The sequence below is a fragment of the Monodon monoceros genome, unplaced genomic scaffold, assembly GCF_005190385.1.
Source record: "Monodon monoceros isolate NGI ecotype Baffin Bay Population unplaced genomic scaffold, NGI_Narwhal_1 Super_Scaffold_7, whole genome shotgun sequence".
In the NCBI taxonomy this organism is placed as follows: domain Eukaryota; kingdom Metazoa; phylum Chordata; class Mammalia; order Artiodactyla; family Monodontidae; genus Monodon; species Monodon monoceros.
Window position 1 is genome coordinate 8,447,706 of NW_021703784.1, and position 19,118 is coordinate 8,466,823.

Sequence of the window (19,118 nt, forward strand, 5' to 3'; positions counted from 1 at the left end):
TTCATAAGCACCCCAGAACCTCTTCAGACCCCCTCCAGTCACTACTTTCTACAAGGTAACCACACTCCTGACTCCTAACCCCAAAATTAGTTTGACCTGTTTTTAAACATTATATATGTGGAATTATACAGTATGAACTCCTTTGCCTTTAGCTTTTTACACTCAATATTTGAAAAACTCACCCACATTGCTGGGTATAGTTGTAGTTTGTTCATTTTTGCTGCTTTCTACTATTCCATTGTATGAATGAAGAGCTTGTATGTATAATACCACACTTTATCTATTCGACTGATGGATATTTAGGTCATTTCAGTTTTGTTTTTTTTTTTTGCGGTATGCGGGCCTCTCACTGCTGTGGCCTTTCCCGTTGCGGAGCACAGGCTCCGGACGCACAGCCTCAGCGGCCGTGGCTCACGGGCCCAGACGCTCCGTGGCATGCGGGATCTTCCCGGACTGGGGCACGAAGCCGTGTCCCCTGAATTGGCAGGCGGACTCCCAACCACTGCGCCACCAGGGAAGCCCAGGTTGTTTCAGTTTTTAACTATTTCAGATATGGCTGCGTTGAACTTTTGTACATGTCTTTTAGTGAACTTATGTTTATGTGTCTGTTGGGGACACACCCAGGAAGAGAAGAGCTGGGTCTAGGGTTCACGATTATTCAGCTTTATTAGATATTACCAAAGAGTCTCAAAAGCGGTGGTAACAACTACTGGTAGTCTACTGGTAGACTCTCACCAGCAGGGTATGAGGGTTCCAGTTACTCCACATCTTTGCCAACACTTGGTGTTATCTGTCATTTTCATTTTAGCCGTTCTGGTAGGTGTCTAGAGGTACTGCATTTTGGTTTTCATTTGCAATTTCCTGATGACTAATGAAGTTGGGCACCTTTTCACATATTTGTTGGCCATTTGTATATCCTCCTTGTCAAGTGTTTATTCTTAGCTGCTTGATCTATCAGTTTCTGAGAGAGGTATTTTAAAATCTTGCACGAAATTTGTGGGCTTTTCCATTTATTGCGGTGATTCAGTTTTGGCTTTATATGTTTTGAGGCTTTGTTTTAGGTTCATGTGTTTTGAGTTGTATTTTTTTGTTAAATTATTCCCTTTGTGACTGTCGTTATTAATATTTTTCAAAGCTTTACATTCTGTTTTGCTTGATACTGATATTGCTTTACCAGACTGTATTTTGTTTTATTTTGTTTGTTTTTTTCTCTTTTTTTGGTAATTGTGGTAAAAAACACATATATAAAATTTACTACCTTAACAATTTTTGAGTGTTCAGCAGTGTTAAGTATATTCACATCGTTGTGTAACAGATCTCTAGAACTTTTTCATCTTGCACAACTGAAACTCTGTATCCATTGAACAATTCCCCTTTTCCCCTCTTTTTGTTTTGGTAGTATTTACTTTGTATGTCTTTTTCACTCTCTTTATTTTCAGCCTCTCTCTCATTATGCTTTCTGCACAGCTTTTATAAAGAGCTGTTCGAAAAAGAGTCTAATATAAGAATCTCTTTTAACAGTCAAGTGTAATCTGCTTACATTTACTATGATTACTGTTATATTTGGGCTTATTTTTACAGTCTTATTCTGTATTTTCCTTTGTTTCTTTCCACTCCTGCCTTCTGCTTTCTTCCTTTATTTTTCTCACTCTACTAGTATGGAAGCTATTCATCCTGTTTATGCTATCTGGTGTTTAACATGCATATTTAGCTTAACAAAGCCTATAGGTAAAATCATTAACTCTCACCTCCTCAGAGCAAAATAATAACTATGGAATGATTTAACTTTGAGCTGTCCTTTCTCACCTTCCACTTGTCGACAAATATTTTAATTCTTCCTTGTTTTTAACTCATCAAGAAATTAGTCCTTATCATTAAAGAAGTCTTTACTGTCAGTATTTACTAATATTTTTCTCACCTTTCCTCCTTACATCTCACACCTTCTTTCTTAGTTCATTTTCCTTCTTGGTGAAGTATATCTATGAGAGGTGAACTCCATTCCAGTCTCTGTATGTCTGAAAACCTCTATTTTACACTCACTCCAGTGGGAACCTTGCATGCTGACCTCCCTCCAGAGAGGTTTCCATTTGTCTATGCTGGGATCCTATGGGCTTCTCACTGTTCATGTAGTTTTCATGTTTCTCTTACTACTTGGGATTCCCACACCTCAGTGCTAGTGTGATCCGAACCCCTCTCCCGCATGTGATGAAGGATTGGGATGCAGATTTCTCTTGGGTTGTTCTTTTTTCACCCATGGGCTCAGGTACTTGGCCCGCTTTCTTCCAGCCACGTCAGCATCAAATTTTTTAGTCCCTGTTTCAAAGACAGCTGAGCCCTTACAGAGCCCATTTTTATACCTTGTTCTCAGTTCTAGTTCTCTGTATCATGGGTCTGAGGCCTCACCTGTCGAGGAAAGGACCACTCCTAAGGTTTGCACCTGGTTCCAGGACCCCTGCAGGTCTTTGGGCTCAGCTCCTGCTTACTATCCAGGCTTTGAGTTACATTTTTGTTTATAGTACTTAAGGATTTCCCTTTATTGCTTTCAAGCTGCGCTGTGTATTAAATTCTTTTCATCTATTTTATTAAGCCTTTCTATGTGTTTGCTGTTATGTGGGGTAATTCCCGTGTCAGCTCTGTCCAGCATATTGACCAGAAGCCACAGTCATCTTTCTCTAAAATTAGATACGATCCCATCACTCCTTCATTGGACTTTTGTGGGCTTGTTAGCACTGCTTCATGTATTCATCCAACAAATACCTATTACTTACAACCTCTGTAGAAAAGAACCGGCGAGACTGTAGTGAGCAAGATACAAAGTCTCTGCCCTCCTGGAGTTTACTATTCTAGCTGGAGAGACAGAAAGTAAACCTGTGAACAATAAATCAGAATGTGAACTACAGTTTGTGAAGTGCCCTCTGAAGGAACTAGAGTGAATGTGGGTTTCTTTAGCTAGGATGGTCAGGGAAGACCGCTCTGAGGACGCTGTGTTTAAAGCTGGGTCAGAAGGATGAGGAGGAGCCAGCCCTGCAAATGGTAGACGGCTTCTTTGGGGCCAGGGGTTCATTCCAGGTAGTGGAAACAGCAGGCACAAGGACCCAGAGATGGGAAAACCCTTGGCATATTGAGTTACTGAGGACACCCGACACCCCTGTGTCTAATGAGGGGAGAATGGGCAAGGGGGCCACGCCCATCTGCTGCCAGGCCTCTCTGCCCACCTCTCCCTTACTCTGTCCTCTGGCCATGGTTCTCTCCCAAATGGGCCCAGGCAGAGTCACCTCCTTTGTAAAGCCCTTCTCGCATCTCGATCCCCATTGCACCTTGTTTCCCTACTGATCAGAATGGCAAGCTGTCTGCATAACAGTGTTTAGGCCTTAAGCTTCTGTCAGAAGAAATGTCTCGTTTACCTTGTGATCCCCAGCTTGTAGCAATGCTCTACAAGGTAGGTGCAAAATAAATGTTGACTGGGACTTCCCTGGCAGTCCAGTGGTTAACACCCCACGCTTCCAATGCAGGGGGCGCGGGTTCGATCCCTGGTTGGGGAACTAAGATCCCACATGCCTCTCCGCGTGGCCAAAAAAATAAATTAAATAAATAAGTAAATAAATAAATGTTGAGTGAATATATGTGGGGTTTTGTTGGTTAGCAGTTCATGCTTAGGACTTACTTTCCAAAATCTTTATAACAGAAATTCTCATAGGTAATCATTTTTGTGGTATTTAAGCCATTAGGGTAAAGAAAACCATCAGCCTGAGGAGGAAATTGTTTGCTTAAGGCTTTGCCTCTGATACTGAAAGGGAAAATCAGGGGAGGTACTATATGGTGTTACCCTGGAGTGGGTTGAATGGTGGCCCCAAGAAAGATATGTCCACATCTTAACCCCTGGAACCTGTGAATGGGACAGGTTTATTTGGAAAATGGGTCTTTGCAGATGCAATTAAGTTAAGGATGTTGAGATGAGATCATGATGGATCATTTGGGTGGAACTAAATCCAATGACAAGTGTCCCCATAAGAGATGGGACAGGAAGAAGACAGAGACACAGGGGAGGCCATGTGAAGACAGAGGCAGAGATTGCAGTGATGCAGCCACAAGCCAAGGAACACCTGGGGCCGCCAGGAGCTGGAAGAGGCAGGAAGAATTCTCTCTTAGAGCCTTTGGAAAGAAGCGTGACCTGGCTGACACATTAATTTCAGAATTCTGGCCTCCAGAACTGTGAGAGTATAACTGTCTGTTGTAAGCCACCGGGTTTGCTAGTACTGCCCCATCACGTTATACCTCAGTTACGTCTTCTGTAACGAGCATATAATACTGACCTCAGAAGCTTATTGCCAGGATTGAATGAGCTATATTTGTGAGGTACTTAGCACAAGTGAATGTTCAGAAACAGTGATGGCTCTTCTTCTCCAAGGATTAGGAGTTCTGTCTTGTGATTCACAGCTCGCACCACAGACTTAACCCGAGAGCTACGACTTCTCGTGGGCCCTGGAGCCCTCAGGTCCTGGTAGCTTTTACAGCTCTCGGTTAGGGTTTTGTATTAAGGGAGAATCCAGCTTGTGGGTTGTGGGAAGACAAACTCAGATTCCGAATTTGAAATGACCCACATGGAGCAGAAAGCAGCTTCTCAGTCCTCACCAAAAAGAAAGGTTTGGGTTCTAAATTTTTAGTTCCTATTAAGGGACTCGACATTCCCAAAGACCTGTATTGACGAATCCTCCTACCACAGCAATCATCAAAAATTCCCCAGAATGAATTGGGACTTTCTGTGTTTGACCGCCCACCAGGAAACCCAGGAGCGCACGGAAGCCTGGCGGTACCCACACACCAGGGACAGACAGCTCATCGGGCCGGGGGGTCCAGGCCTGCAGCTCTCAGCTGCCCCCCCCTGCATGGCTGGCACCGTGCTGGGCGTGGGGGCTGGCGTGTTCATCCTCGCCCTGCTCTGGGTGTCAGTGCTGCTGCTGTGTCTGCTGCTATCCAGAGCCTCAGGTATAGCTAGGTAAGGCCTTCTCTCCAGCCAGGAGTCCCAGGTAAAAGCAATTAGAAGTGCAATCGCTGATGCTCATGAAACGTTTAGAATTCAGAAGCTCATTGTTGTAATTACTGGCAGTTTGAATGAGTTGCATTTTCACGTCATCATAAGGACTAACTGTTATTTATGCTCGGAAGCAGAGGTGGGAGGAGAAGGGGAGTGGTATCTGTCAGCTCTCAGTGTTGAGGAGGTGGGGACACAGGGGATGGAAAGAGAATCCGCTTTCGGTGCCTGTTGAGTTTCTTGGGGTTGTATGTGTGCGTGTTTCTTAATTGTTGAGATTTACAGCAGGCACTGGGTCCAGCCCCTAAGGCTCCAGACCTGGGCCCTGGGACGCTGAAGAGTCCTAGGTGACTTGGGCTGGCATTGACTTAAGAAAGAATCAGGCCATAAACTGACTCTAAGGTCACCATGGAGTCACACTCCCTGGCCAGACAGTGTAGGTACAAATCAGCAAGTTACATCATTTACTAAAGTTTTCTGGTTTAAAACACAGCACTTGGGGGATGAGCTGCTTCGCTTTTTCCTGATCATGACTGCACAGAGGCAAAGATAAAAACTACCAATTCCCATTCTTAGGAATTTGGAGTTCCCAGGAATAAACAGGAACGCATCCCGCTGGTACCTGTCTGGGAAGAAGGGTTTGGGGATGAAGGGGAAAACATTTCTAAATTCCCTGGGCGGTGTGGGCAGCACACTGGGCCCTGTTAATGGACTGAAACAGGATATCCGCCCAGGGAAGAGCCAGTCCCGGCCTAGCTGAATAGGAGACTGAACAGTGCTTTTAACCCTCTGTCTTTCACTCCCAGGTTCTCCGTCATTTTCGTGTTCCTCGGTGCTCTGATTATCACTGCGGTTCTGTTGCTCTTCCCCCGAGCCAGTGAATTCCCAGCCCCTGAGGCTGAGATGAAGGTAAAACCATGGGTTTTGTTTTGCATCCTGAGTTGTGTCTCTTCTTTCTCTTGCTCTGGACCTCCATCCTGCCCCACATGGTCCCTGATGCCAGGAGGGCCGAAGTGTGTTAGAAAAATTGTAAAGTTGAAACCAGGATGCGGGGAGCTCAGAGGGAGTTTTAACCCCCTCCCCCCTCCCCCAGGAAGAGACAGTTCTTCCGATGCCCCCTTGCGACACCCCCGGGCAGCTATTTGCCTAATCTGTTCTCGTCTCCAGTTTGCATCAAGTGGAACGAGCCGTAAGCCCAGAAGCCACCTCGTGAAGAGCCTGTCCTGAGTAAGAGGCTCCCACTCCTGCTGGCCTTGGCTCAGAAACTCGCATCCCGGGCAGCACTTAGGCAGTGCTCTCCGGTGCTGAACGACATGCTTTTTCACCTCCGTGTGTTTGCCTTTTTCCACTTGTGGCATGGAGTGAGCACTGTCCGTAGATAAGAGCAGTGAGGAAGGAGGGGTGCTTCTCTGGAAAGCGGAAGTTGTAGAGGTTGGTGCGTTTAATACTAACAGCCTTTGGGGAGGCCCCTTTGGTCCTCGTTTCTAGAACCACATCTCCCAGCACCTACCTGTCTACGTGGATTTTTATCATCTCTCCCAGACCCCACCCATTCTGGTTCATTCCTGACTGGGGCTCTGGCTTTGCCGTACAGAGCTGGTCTCAGGTCCCCACGATCTTGATCACAGTATTGACTTCCTGTGTCCCATTACTTTTTCGAGCAGCTTCTTTCCTGTTTTAGTTTTTAAGCTGTCACGGTGATAACAGCTAACGTTTTTTAAGGCATCGCTGTGTGCCAGGTCCTGTGCTAAGCCTGTTATTTACAAGCTCTCATTTAAACCTCAGGACAGCCCTAAGTGGCATGACACAGGTGCTGTTAGTGTCCCCAGTTCATAGGTAAGGATGCCGAGGCTGGAAGGGGTTAGGGTAACTTGCCCAAGATCATACATGTATAGGAAGAGGCAGAGCAAGGATTCAAGCTGAGGTCCGTCTTCAAAACCTTCATTGTTGGGGACTCCACAGAATATTGGGGGCCTTCGCAGCAAGTGCAGAGGTGACTATTTTGACACTAGACACTAGACTACACAAAATGATATAACTCCTGAACTAAAATCGGCACACATTTCCAGTTCTATCTAGGACTGACCATGGCAAAAGGGAGGAAATTCGTTCTGAAAATTCCAAGGGAAATAATACTTACCACACAAAACTGAGGAATTATTTTCGTACATGCCAGGTTTTTTCTGGTCACCATTTGGAAACCACTCTGGCTGTGTCAGGACTGTGTGTGTGAGCTGGGGCGCAGACGCCCACCCTGGTTTTCCTGTGTAAAATGGGGAGAGCGGGGAAGGCTGCGCACTTCTGGATCGCTGCAGATGTGAAGGTTGGAAGAAGGGCACAGAGTAAACACTGTTTCGAAATCAATCCCTCTTTCCTCTGTCATGTGAGTTTCAGACCCAGGAGAGCAGAATGGGCTTTGAGCAAAATAAGTTCGTCAGCATGGCCAGCAGGATCTCATTTCCAGGTTTCGAGCACCAGCCCCTTCAGCAGCTTGGCTCAATACTGTATCAATAATACATGGCCTGGGCCCTGCTCACCCAAGGCCTGCTAACTGGCTAATTAAAAAGTGAACCCTGTCGAACCAGCAAGCATGCAGCTCGCGAGAGACTTGTTCAGTCCTGGAGCCAGGGTCAAGGTTATGTTAAAGCTGTTTCATCAAGCTGACCTTTGTTGTAAGTTGGCTGTCAGGGTAATCTCTGGAGCAGCCCTTTCCTTCTTGGTGTCTTTGGAACTCAGGGATCACAGCAGAGCTCGGACTTGACAGGTGCTTTGTGTATCGCCACTGTATTAGTTACCTACTGCTGCTGTAACAAATTACCACGAAATTAGTGGCTTACAACACAAATTTACTATCTTATATAGTTCCGTAGATTAGAAGCCCCAAATTAGCCTCACTGGGCTAAAATCAAGGGGTTGGCAGGGCTGTCTTCCTTTCTGGAGGTTCTGCGGAAGAATGTTTCCTTGCCCTTTCCTGCTTCCGGAGGCCACCCTCGGCTTGCAGTCCCCTTGCTCCATCTTCAGAGCCAGCAAAGTAACGTCTCTCTGACTCTGCCTCCGTCCTCACATCCTTCTCTCTGACCCTGTCTCCTGCATCCCTCCACCACTTCTAAGGACCCTTGTGATTACATTGGGCCACCTGTAGTGGACAGTTCAGGCCAATCTCCCTATTTTAAGGTCAGCTCATTAGCAACCTTAATTCCATCTACAGCCTTAGTTCTCCTTTGTCGTGTAATTTAACATATTTGGACTTTCTGGAGATGAGGATGTGGACATTTTAGGGCCATTATTCTGTCAACCACAGTCGCCCTTCAGGTATTTTGGGTTCTCTTCAGGTGCTGGGTTCTGAAAGCTTCCGGAAGTTGTGAAGTCCCCAGTCACTTGGTTTGTGCTGCTTCTCCCTTAAGTCTGTAGATTAAACTGCTTTTTCCTGCCCGGACTTAAGCAGCACCGTTTGGATCTGAGGAAAACAGAGCTCTGGCTGTGAACAGTAGACAAGCAGGTAGGGCCAATACCAATCATAGGTTTATGTCAGCAAAGACCGACAGTTTCGGGGCCTCAAGTACAACTGGTTGCCAAGCAGCCAACTGTACGAATTGGGGCAAGTTATCTCTCCTCTTCGTGTTTCAGTATCTCAGGAAAATGACTATTTCCCCCAACCCTTGGAATGCTGGGTTACGAATTTTAGGGTTCAGAACTCTTCTGATGAAAGTGTTAGAGTCGCCTTTTCATTTTGAAAATGACATCTCCTGAGTTGGCAATGGGTTGATGATGTGAGGGCTTGGGTCCTGGGTGTGTGGGGTTTATTATACTATCGTATCTTTATGTATGTTTAAAATTCTCCATGATGAAAAGTTGACAGCCACCTAATGAGCCTTTCAGAGACCAAGCAAGCAAACTTCTCATTAACTCTTTCCGAGAACTGATTTCAGAACAGAAAAGGACTTGTCCAGGGTCTTCAGAGTGTTTGTGAACCTCCTACATGGAGCCATTTGTTCCCTGGACTTCATTAAGACTCTCTTTATCTTGTATTTCTGGCTCAGCACGTTGAAAAAAGGTTCTTTCTTATCCATTTGCAGGGTAGACTCAGGGCAGGATGTTACTGTAAGTTACAAATATGGACAGACTCTGGGCCCATTCATCAGAGATTACAGATGAGCATAGCCAGGGTGCGGAAGTGACAGTAATTTCGTTTTTGATGTTTCTTTCTCCAGATTGTAGATGCCTTTTTCATTGGCCGCTATGTCCTGCTGGCTTTCATCACTCTTGTCTTCCTTGGGAGCCTTTTCTTGGTTCTAATCCATCACATCGTGGAGCCAATCTATGCCAAACCACTGCGGTCCCACTGAGCCATCTTCAGGAAAACCAAGACCCTGTTCCTTCCCTCGCTTTGATGTCATTGATGAGCAGAAAGGTATTGTTTGGAGTCTTGTTTTGACAGCCTTCCTGCCTAAAGATCGGAGGATCATCTCTTCATCACTAAGACAAATCCCTTGAGTCCTGGCTTCCAGAAACAGGGTTGCAAAATTGCTCCTGGGGAGAGATTCTCACCAGCTTAAGAGGGATATTGCCATCTTCTTAGCACCTGTACCTCAGATTTTCCATCTCTTTTGAAAAGGAAATAGCAACAGGGATCTGCTTAGAGTAGGTTTTCAATGAAGACTTCAGTAAATGAATTTTGGGAAAAGGGACACTTTGGCTTCTGCTGTCAAATCGACAGAAGAACTTGGTCCTTTTTGATACTATGAAAAATTGTTAGTTACGAGGTCAAGATCATTTGGGAAAGAAAGACAATCAAAGTTCAAAAGGTTATTTCAGTGTAAAGACCTGGAGACGTATCCAGGCCCCGGTTATGGAGCACTCCGCATATCACGACACCGGGCTCCACAGAGGCCACGGTGTCGCTTCCCGCTGCTCCAAGAAAGCAAGCAACAGCAGCTAAAGGACTGGCTTTCACCTCGAACTCCTGGCCACAGCCTTCTAAACCTCGCATTGCTATATTTCAGGTTTACTCGGGGATTAGAGGCGGGGTATGGAAATGCCAGTTGTGTGTCCTGCTGCTCTGTCTCTCTGGATTCTTTTGCTTCCAGGGTTTGGCGGCCTTTGTCGCCTTATTTGGTTACCATAAGAGTCCACTTGGGGTTACTGTCATCTCTTTCATCTTCGTAGCTCTTTCTCCAAAGCTGGTGAGGAATGTATATGCCCAGGCTTAGGTATAACTTTATACCTAAGCCCCCAGACCAAGTGAAATTTGTTAGTAACTAGAGGGGCTCTAGGCTGGTTCCATTTTGGAAGTCTTATCCTGGCTCCCTAGAGCTATTTGAAGAAGGACTTTCTGGCTTAAAATTAAGAACCAGAAAACGAGCTGGAATAAGAACTTGATTGAGTGCCTGCTATAATGCCAGTAGCACACTAATCTTTTTTTTTTTTTTTTTTTTTAACACAGATGTAAACGACAGGCTTGTGTGTTAAGGGCAAAAATATGCTTCGTACAAAGCGTATTTTAGCTTAGCCTGCCTTCTGTAGATCCTGTAACTACCAGCAGTGGTGACATGAATGATGGGTCACCTTCTACCTTCATACGCCACGAAGTCATGTCCAACCCTGAAAACAACCCTCACAGGGTTGGGATAAGAAGTAGAAGTCTGGGAGGACAAAATGAATTTCACTGAGTTCTACATGGGGGACCCCGATAATCAATGGCTAATATGGAACCCCTTGTGCTCACGGCCTTCCTGGGGACAGGGCTTAGAGGGCATCCTTTAAATACAAACAAATCATCTCAGGGTCCCATTCATCCTTCTTTGATCAATGGCCTTAGCACAGGTGGTGCCACCCAGAGGGGATCCCATGGCAAAGAGACTGTGGTGATCCCACTGTCTGGAAGTGGGGGAGGGAGAGTGAATCAGGGCTTCCATATAAGAAGACAGGTTATTTCACAGCCTCTTAAAATTGCATCCTGACGAAAACCACATGAGCAGGACGCCACAACGTTCACAGCGGAGTCGTTTCTCTGATCCACTAGGTGGCGCTGTCGCGAGCCGGCAGAACACACTTCGTAATTTTTTTGACAAGTTCCTTTTATTTCTCACTGGTAAAACAGAAGTAAAGCTAACATTCTTTCCTGATGCATGGTATCGGATATTTAATCTAAGAATTCATCAGAATTATTGTACGCTGTTCAGTTGCTAGGGAATGCACTGCCATTCATGCATGCTGCACACAGCAGGTGTCGGCACTCACTCAGCATTGACTGTGCTCCCACTGAGTGTGAAGCACGGTCCTGGTGGAGTAAATCCATCCCAGAATGAGGCTCTGAGGCATCCAGGCTGTCTTCCTCACTCCATCCTGGGATGAAGGGATCCAAATCATTTTTAAATGTTTTTATTCTAACATAAAGTAATCCATTTCTTGATCTGTTCTCTAAGACATCAACTTTTCTGTCAGCTCTATCCTGTTGCTGCTGCAGTTGAAGGGTTTTGTTTTGCTTTGATTTTTATTCATGTGTAAAGAAACCTGCTGCAATTATTTCACAGATGAGAGACAGGCAGAGAGATACAGGGGTTTAAAAAGTTGCCCAGGGGCTTCCCTGGTGGCGCAGTGGTTAAGAAGAATCCGCCTGCCAATTCAGGGGACACGGCTTCGAGCCCTGGTCCGGGAAGATCCCACGTGCCGCGGAGCAACTAAGCCCGTGCGCCACAACTACTGAGCCTGCTGTCTAGAGCCCGTGAGCCACAACTACTGAGCCCACGTGCCACAAGTACTGAAGCCTGCATGCCTAGAGCCCACTTCTCATGCCACTGCAATGAGAAGCCCGCACACCGCAACCAAGAGTAGCCCCCGCTCGCCGCAACTAGAGAAAGCCCGCGCGCAGCAACAAAGACCCAACGCAGCCAAAAATAAATAAATAAATAAAAATTTAAAAGTTGCCCAGCTTGTTAGTAGTGAGGCTCACACTTTGCATCGGGATCCTGACATTTCATTTCTCCGATGGTTTTAAGGATCCGTTTTGGCTTTCGAACAACTTCTTATTTTTACATTGGCTAACACTATTTCTTAGCTATGTGTACCCACCACTGCCCTGACCCGTATCCAAAAAAATGTAAACGTTTCATTAAAGAATTCCTAATTAACATTTATGGTACAAATAAAAAGCATTTTATCATGACTTCTTGGCATAAAGCTTCAAGTATTTGGCTCTTATTACATAGGAGCAAGTTTCCAGACACGGGAATGGGAACCACATGGAAATGAGTCTGGAGAAGTGCTGATTATCCTCGCGGGAGCATAAAAGCTCAGGATTGGAAGGGATGCTGTAGTCCATGGAGTTCAATCTTTCATCTCTATTTCCAACGCAATACTTCGGAATATTCTTTGCTTGCTGAAATCACAATTTTTATTGTATTGAACAAACACGTACGAGGCACTTTTCTAAGTGCCTTCTTAAGTATTAGCTTATGTAATCCTTATAGCAACCCTGTGAAACAAGTGCTCTTAATACCCCCATTTCACAGATGGGGAACAGGCACAGAGGGGTGAAGGGGTTTGCTTGAGGTCACTCAGCTAGGGGTTAAACAGGACCCAGGACCTGAACTCAGGCAGCCCCAGTTCTTCACTTCCTTACATCATGTTGCTCCATAAGATGAAAACAAAGGAAAAGGAGGGACCAAGGAATACCAAGGAGAAGCAGTTGAATCTAGAGGAAAATCCAGAATCTTAGGAATTGGCCAGGAATCCAGGGCAATACAGTTAGGAGCCACGTGGACCTCAGGGACAGCCTCACTGATCACGTCTGGTTTCGGGGTGGGGGGTGGTGGTTTCTGTGCTGTGAGACTTTGCTTAGAGATACCAGGGGAGTGGCTTGTGGACTGAGTATCAAGGATATACGCGGCAAGCTCTCTCTTCAGCTCTGTCTGCCCAGAAAGTTTGGTACTTGGGTTGGTTTTCAGAGGTGCCAGTGGAAGAATCAGAGCCACAAGCCAAGAATGTGTGTTTGTTTCTCGATCTCTGTCTCTAGCAGACCACATTGGTTGCTGTTTACTCAAGGAAAAACAAAAAATTTCCCAGTCCCCCCACTCCCAGCCTACTCAACACACACTCTCCTGCCTCAGTTTCCTGGGACCTAAGAAATGACAGCAAGGATCAAAGCTGGGGCCCGGCACCACAGACGGAATGAGAAAGTTCATTTTTCTGGTTTTCCTCACACACGTTGGATATTGTAAAGGGTGTACATTTAGCCCAGGTCCTGCCTTCAGGGAACTTGGGGTAGTTACACATGTGGCATCTCTATGGTATCCAAATGCTCCATGGCCATCCTCTCCACTTTTTTTTTTTTTTAAATCTCTGCAGATTTCTTTGGTCTTGCTGTCTTCATATTGATGTTGGCCCCATTTTACACTGGGAACATGTAATAGTTTTCTATTGCTGCTATAACAAATTACCACAAACTTAGCAGTTTAGAAGAATACCAATGTATTATAGTTCTGGAGGCCAGAAATCTAAAATGGGTTTCACGAGGTTAAAATCAAGGTTTGGGAGGCTCTAGGGGAGAATCCTGTTTCCTTGTCTTTTCCAGCCTCTGGAGGCTGCCCGTATTCCTTGGCCCTGCATCCATCTTCAAAGCCAGCATCTTCTGACAGTCCAGTGGTTAGGACTCGCCGCTTTCACTGAACCTGAGGACACAGGTTCAGTCTCTGGTCGGGGAACTAAGATCCCGGCACGTCACTCCGTGGCAGTCAAAAATTTTAAATTTAAAAATTAAAAAAAAAAATTTCTAAGCCAGCATCTTCTAATCTGATACCTGACACTCTTGCCTCCCCCTCTGATTTGTAAGGAGCGGTCCTTAACCACATCTGCCAGGTCTCATTTGCCATGTAAGATAGCATTCACCGGTCCTGGCAGCTAGGCTGTGGACCCCTCAGGAGGAGGGGCATTATTCTGCCTACCCCAGCATATCGGCCCCTCTTCCGCCTCTAAGGACTGCCTCCTTCTACCTTCCCTCTTCCATCCTCTCCGTACCCCATGCCTTCATGCATGAGACCTGCCCCATTAGCTCCAGTGCCACTATCCAGTTCTCAGGGTGCCCACCCGACACCCATGATGTGTTGATAACTTCCCCCGACTTCACTCATAGTGGCCGCCTCCCAGTGCTGAGATCCACCAAGAGCCGCTTTCCTTTTCTTGGCTTCTCCCCACCCCCTCACTAGCCCAGCCTCCCAATGGATCTCTAAAGGAGACATGCAAAGAGATATTGCTTTTTAATTACAAGTGCTATTGTAACATCTATAAGGAAGAACACTTTAAGCTTAATTGAGACCAAATGTGAAGTTAAATTAAATGAATAACTAATTAACGTAACGCTCATGCATTAGCCCCAAGTGAGTGCCGAGGCCCAGAGAGGGGGCAGGTCCTGGGCCTCCAGGGACAGTCAGTGCCCAGAGCTGCAGAGAGGGGTTGCGGGGCAGGGATCCTGGGCCTGGGACCCAGGTGTGCAAGGACCGATGTCAGGGCCCGGGGCCCCGGACTCCTACCTACACCCAGCCTTCATTTCTGAGGCCGGCCCCGAGCTCCCACACGCCCTGTGCATCTCCCTAGCGCCACACTGAGCCGCTGGCACCAGAGAATGTCTGTTCATTTTCCAGTCCCTGGGCCTAACACATTTAGGGGCTTGATACGCGTCCGTTTTCACTTCCTTCCTGTTCATTCTTCTTTCTGGATGGTCACATTTGTTCCTCCATTGCCACTAGGATTGCCCTCCTGCCAGCCCTGGCCCTTCAAGGCTGGACGAGTGGACGGTGAAGTCTCTCAACTTGAGTCACCTACCCTGGTGTTTTTTCTCGCATCGTTTAAACGTTTCCCTGTTCCTGTCTTATCCCCTAACTAAACAAGCCCCTGAGGGCAGGGCGTGCATTGACACTGACTTGTCTCCCTGATTCATAGCGATCCTCTGAGGGAGGTAACGTCATTACTGTTTTCTAATGAGGAAAAGGCTCGAAGCCATCAGTGGTGAGGCTGAGAAGGAGACCTCCAGAGTGAGCGCCCAGGGAGGGACAACACCCTGCCAACACTGCCCCAGAAGCGGTGGGCGAGGGAACCTGTCTCCCTGCAGGAAGCAGAAAGGGAGCCCAGGCACGGGCTCTACCGTGGGATGATGGCGCCATCTAGTGGCTTCCCTGAGTGCTGCTGGCAGCTAAACCCGATCTTTTTGTTTTGTTTTGTTTATTTTTGGCTGCGTTGGGTCTTTGTTGCTGCGCGCAGGCTTTCTCTAGTTGCGGTGAGCGGGGGGCTACTCCTCATTGCAGTGCGTGAGCTCTCTTGTTGTGGAGCACGGGCTCTAGGCACGCGGGCTCAGTCGTGGCGCACAGGCTTGCTCCGTGGCATGTGGGATCTTCCCAGACCAGGGCTCGAACCCACATCCCCTGCAATGGCAGACGGATTCTTAACCACTGCGCCACCAGGGAAGCCCCAGGTAAACCTGATCTTGAGAGACGCATTCTTGAACCTGAGCTGCAGCTCCGCCCTGGGGGCCTGAGGACTTTGACATCCCAACTGACTCCTGCTTTTAAAGCCAGAGTGGGTCTCGGGCACTTTGAGACTTGCTATTTGTCACCATTGGCGTGTGTATAACCTGTCTCAGCGTGGAGGGATTTGTATCCCGCCCATGAACTGCCCACAGGCTCGCCCGCGGGTCCCAGTATCCTCACGACTGCGTCCTCTGGGCACGCCAGTTGGCAGCTCCCCAGCACGCCACCCTGTGGCCCTGGGATGCTGCCTCAGCGGCCCACATGAGCCCTGACAGGACGAGCACAGGCACAGCTGGCGACATCTATATCGGGGCTTAATGGGCAGCTTCAGAGGGCAGACAGAAATGCCAAGCGCTGGCAGACCCAAGGGTTTGGGGCAGCCAGAACACGCGGGAGAGGCCAGCTGCAGGGGGCTGCGAGCTGCACACGTAACAGCTGCCTGAACGAAGCCAGCAGCACCCTCCCACCTTGCTAGTCACGTCACCCCAGTGCCTGTGCTTAGGGTGTCAGTCCTTTTTCTGTGTCCACTACCTACTCCATTCCTAGAGCACAGCTGGCAAACAGTGAGCACTCGGTAACCACTGGCATTTCATTATCAAAATATTTAATAACATGACTGGTACTTTGGTCATGCCCTCCGCCCCACCCTTCCCCTACAGCAGCACTGCCCTGACAAGCCATCTTCCCTGGGGACACAGAGGGCTGGGACGAGAGCAGGCAAGGGGCCCTCACAGTCGGGAGTGACACCTCCTCTCTCTCCCTAGTCCTGCCCTGGAGGATACAGCAATCATGCTTTAATCAGAATGGGTCAGGAGTTAGAAACAGGATCAAATGGAGGGTAGATGGAGGAGTGCCAACGTGGGGAAACACACAGAGAAAGCTGGCTTGTGGACAAAGGGACAAAGAGAGGCCGGGTGGCTCTGAAATAGCCACTTCTAGGTACAGGCTGATTACAGAGGTTCACGTTTAGCGTGAGAAGGAGAGACACGCTTTTCCCAGGCCTCGGCCCTGCTGAACCTCCGCCTTCTGACTTGGAATCCGAACAAGCAGGAGTCTGAGCATATCCCTTCTTGTACCAAAATGCAGACACCACTCAGCCCTGATCCCTTCCACTGGCGGCCTCCAGAGCTCAGGCCTTTATCGCTGTCTGTCGCTGCAACTGACGCCTTCGGGGCCTTTACAGCTCCTCCTCTCCTTCCGCCCCCCTAGCCAGGACCGTATACTGTGCGGTAAATCACTTCTCTGTCATCAAGGGCTTTGTAGTTAATAGATATTGTTTAATAATCTTTAGGACCAGGCAGCCTCTATGCTCTGTTAGTCCCCAAACAATGATGAAAACCTCCCCTGACGTATTCCCGGCAGCCACGAGACTAGTTACCCATTCATAAATTTTAAGAATGCATGTCCTGTTTCCAAGTACCCGCCCCCCTGCCCCAGGTTAACTATAAAACTGTCCTGATGGACCCCTGGTGGTGTGGAGCGCTCCCAGACCGCTGTCCACCTGAGCCCGAGCCCCAACCCACCCTGTAAGTGACCCTATACTAAACTGGTCTTGATCACATGGAGCTGCCCCCTCATTTTTTGGTCTCAAGGTGCCTTAGTTCAGTGGGCACTTTGCGTCCCCTCCGTCCTCCAACAAGGCCCTTGAGTCTTCCGTGGCCTCAAGCTTGGTGGTCCCCTTCCAGTGGAGAGTCTCCTAGCCCGTGGAAGCCTCGTGGGCTGCGCTGGCTGGTGTTGGGCCCAGAGGCTTTGCCTCGGCCTCCTGGGGGGGTGCACTGTGGGACCCGGCGAGGGCCCTCCAAGTTTCTGCTGCGATCGGGTCCTCACATTTCTCTATACCTGTGTGAGGAGCAGAGAGGCAATGGGAGAGAAAGTGAGGACGTCCCCAACGGTGGGGACGGGGAAGGCAGGTCCCGAGGGTCCCTTAATAATTGCCTTTCATCCTGTTCGCTATCATTAGGGCTCCCTGTCACCTCTTCAGCAAGCAGGGAACACCAAGCCAGAATAATGTGAAAAACCTTACAATGCCTGTACCGCGTTTGACCACTCTGCAAAGCAGTACCACATACCCAGCTTGTCGCAGCCTGAGATCAGCCCTACCAGGTATTTAGAAACGAGCAGCCCCACTTGACACACAAGGACGCGGACATTCAGAGAAGGTGCCCAAGGCTCTACAGAAGCAGGTGAGCAGAGAAGTCAGGGTTGTCCAGCATTTCTGGTTTCAAGCCCCAGGCTCCCTCTGCCCAAGCAAGTGACTCTGCCTCTCCCACACAGGCCTTCCTCAGAGAAGGGCCCACTGAGGGTGCAGAGAGAAGCCAAGCCCGCACACCTGGGGTCAAACTCAGGCTCTGCTGGGACTAGCTAAAGGCCTGAGGTATGTTCCATGAGCTCCGAGCGTCCGTTCTCTCACCTCTAAGTGAGAACATCTACCTCTCAAGGCTGCTGAGAGGGAAGCCAGTACAGTTCACGCCCAGAGCAGACGCTTACTACGCACCCATTCTTTTCCCTTTCTGCATCACTTCCTCTCCTCCCAATGTCCCCCCAGGCCTGGCCGGGGGACAGCAGGTGGAGGGGGCGCTGGTCACGTGAGGTGCCATCCACTGCTCCCCCTCCAGAGGGCAGGGCAGGGCACAGACTCTGTTAATGCCTCCTGCCCTGCATTCTTCTCCCCCTGAACCCGGACGATGCCTTCCTCAAAGGGAAGCTCTTCCCCAGATACAGTGCTGGTTACCATGACCCCAGTGGGCTCTTCCTCACATTTACCATCCAGACCAGGTCCATCGCTCCGGCAGCTTCTCATTAGCAAGAGCTTCCTAAGGAGAGCCAGAAAGGCCACGAGAGAACATTGCCAACCCCAGCACCAGCCGCGCAGCCCAGCCTCTAGCGCCCTGCCTCAGCCACGGGCCTATCTGCGCGGCCTCCACACCCGCCACCGCTGGGCAACAGGCAGAGAGCACAGCAGGCCAGCTTTGGGTTTTGCTCCAGAGGCTTTGCTTGGTAGCTGCTTTTGTCCGCACACCCCAGGCAGAGGGGCCAGATGCCCTTGGTTTCTGAACTTCGGGAGGCACAGACGGCTCAGAGTCCAAGTTCAGAGGGAAAACGATTTCCCTGGATGCTGCCCCCTCTGTCCTGGGGTCTACGTCCAAAGCCCTATCGCTCTCCCTAAGGAGGAGAGGCTGCCAACCTTCACAGCAGCTCCGGCCCCTTAGGAAACACTTCCCAAGCACCACACCGCGTCCAGACTCAGAGTCTTTGGAACTGGCCCCCAAGGAAAAAGCGAAAGTCAGAAAAACCGCACTGGAGGAGAGAGGCTTTGCATGCACTCTAAGGGCACAGTAGTTACAGACTTGAAGAAAATACTCACAAAAGTCACGGGACTTGAGGAAAATACTACCGCGCGTGGGTTAGGGCCACACTAGAGCTATGGAGACACATGGGGATAACAGAGGACAGGTTAGTGGGGCTGGGGGCCAGGCAGGGGTTCCCGGAGCACGTTCAGCTTCCGGCTCCAAGTTCCTGAGGTCTGGGCTGGAGCGAGGCTCAGACTGGTGCAGAGCAGCTGAGCG

At 48.6% G+C, this 19,118-nt stretch overlaps 2 protein-coding genes across 9 annotated transcripts in view; one reads left to right on the forward strand and one right to left on the reverse strand.

Annotated features, from left to right (window-relative positions):
• Positions 1 to 4,684: 4,684 nt before the first annotated feature.
• On the forward strand, positions 4,685 to 11,731 carry TMEM218 (transmembrane protein 218). 2 transcript variants are annotated; one of them, XR_003791350.1, is made up of 4 exons: positions 4,685 to 4,996; positions 5,839 to 5,941; positions 9,244 to 9,443; positions 10,476 to 11,731. XR_003791350.1 is itself a non-coding variant. In XM_029207057.1 (3 exons), the coding sequence occupies exons 1-3, from the start codon at positions 4,746 to 4,748 to the stop codon at positions 9,376 to 9,378; spliced, it is 489 nt and encodes a 162-aa protein (XP_029062890.1). In that variant the 5' UTR covers positions 4,685 to 4,745; the 3' UTR covers positions 9,379 to 10,447. The 2 variants fall into 2 exon arrangements, 1 of the variants encoding a protein (XP_029062890.1); XM_029207057.1 differs by lacking the exon at positions 10,476 to 11,731 and having other exon boundaries at positions 9,244 to 10,447.
• Positions 11,732 to 15,872: 4,141 nt separating this feature from the next.
• The window catches only part of SLC37A2 (solute carrier family 37 member 2), a 42,120-nt gene continuing 38,874 nt past the window's right edge, over positions 15,873 to 19,118 (reverse strand). For 4 of the 7 annotated variants that reach the window (XM_029207166.1, XM_029207163.1, XM_029207162.1 and 1 more), the window contains exon 18: positions 15,874 to 18,973. In XM_029207166.1, coding sequence (XP_029062999.1) covers positions 18,943 to 18,973 — 31 coding nt within the window. In that variant the 3' untranslated portion in view covers positions 15,874 to 18,942. Of the gene's footprint in view, positions 18,974 to 19,118 lie in introns of all 7 variants that reach the window. The other 3 variants (XM_029207160.1, XM_029207159.1, XM_029207161.1) reach the window with 3 other exon arrangements.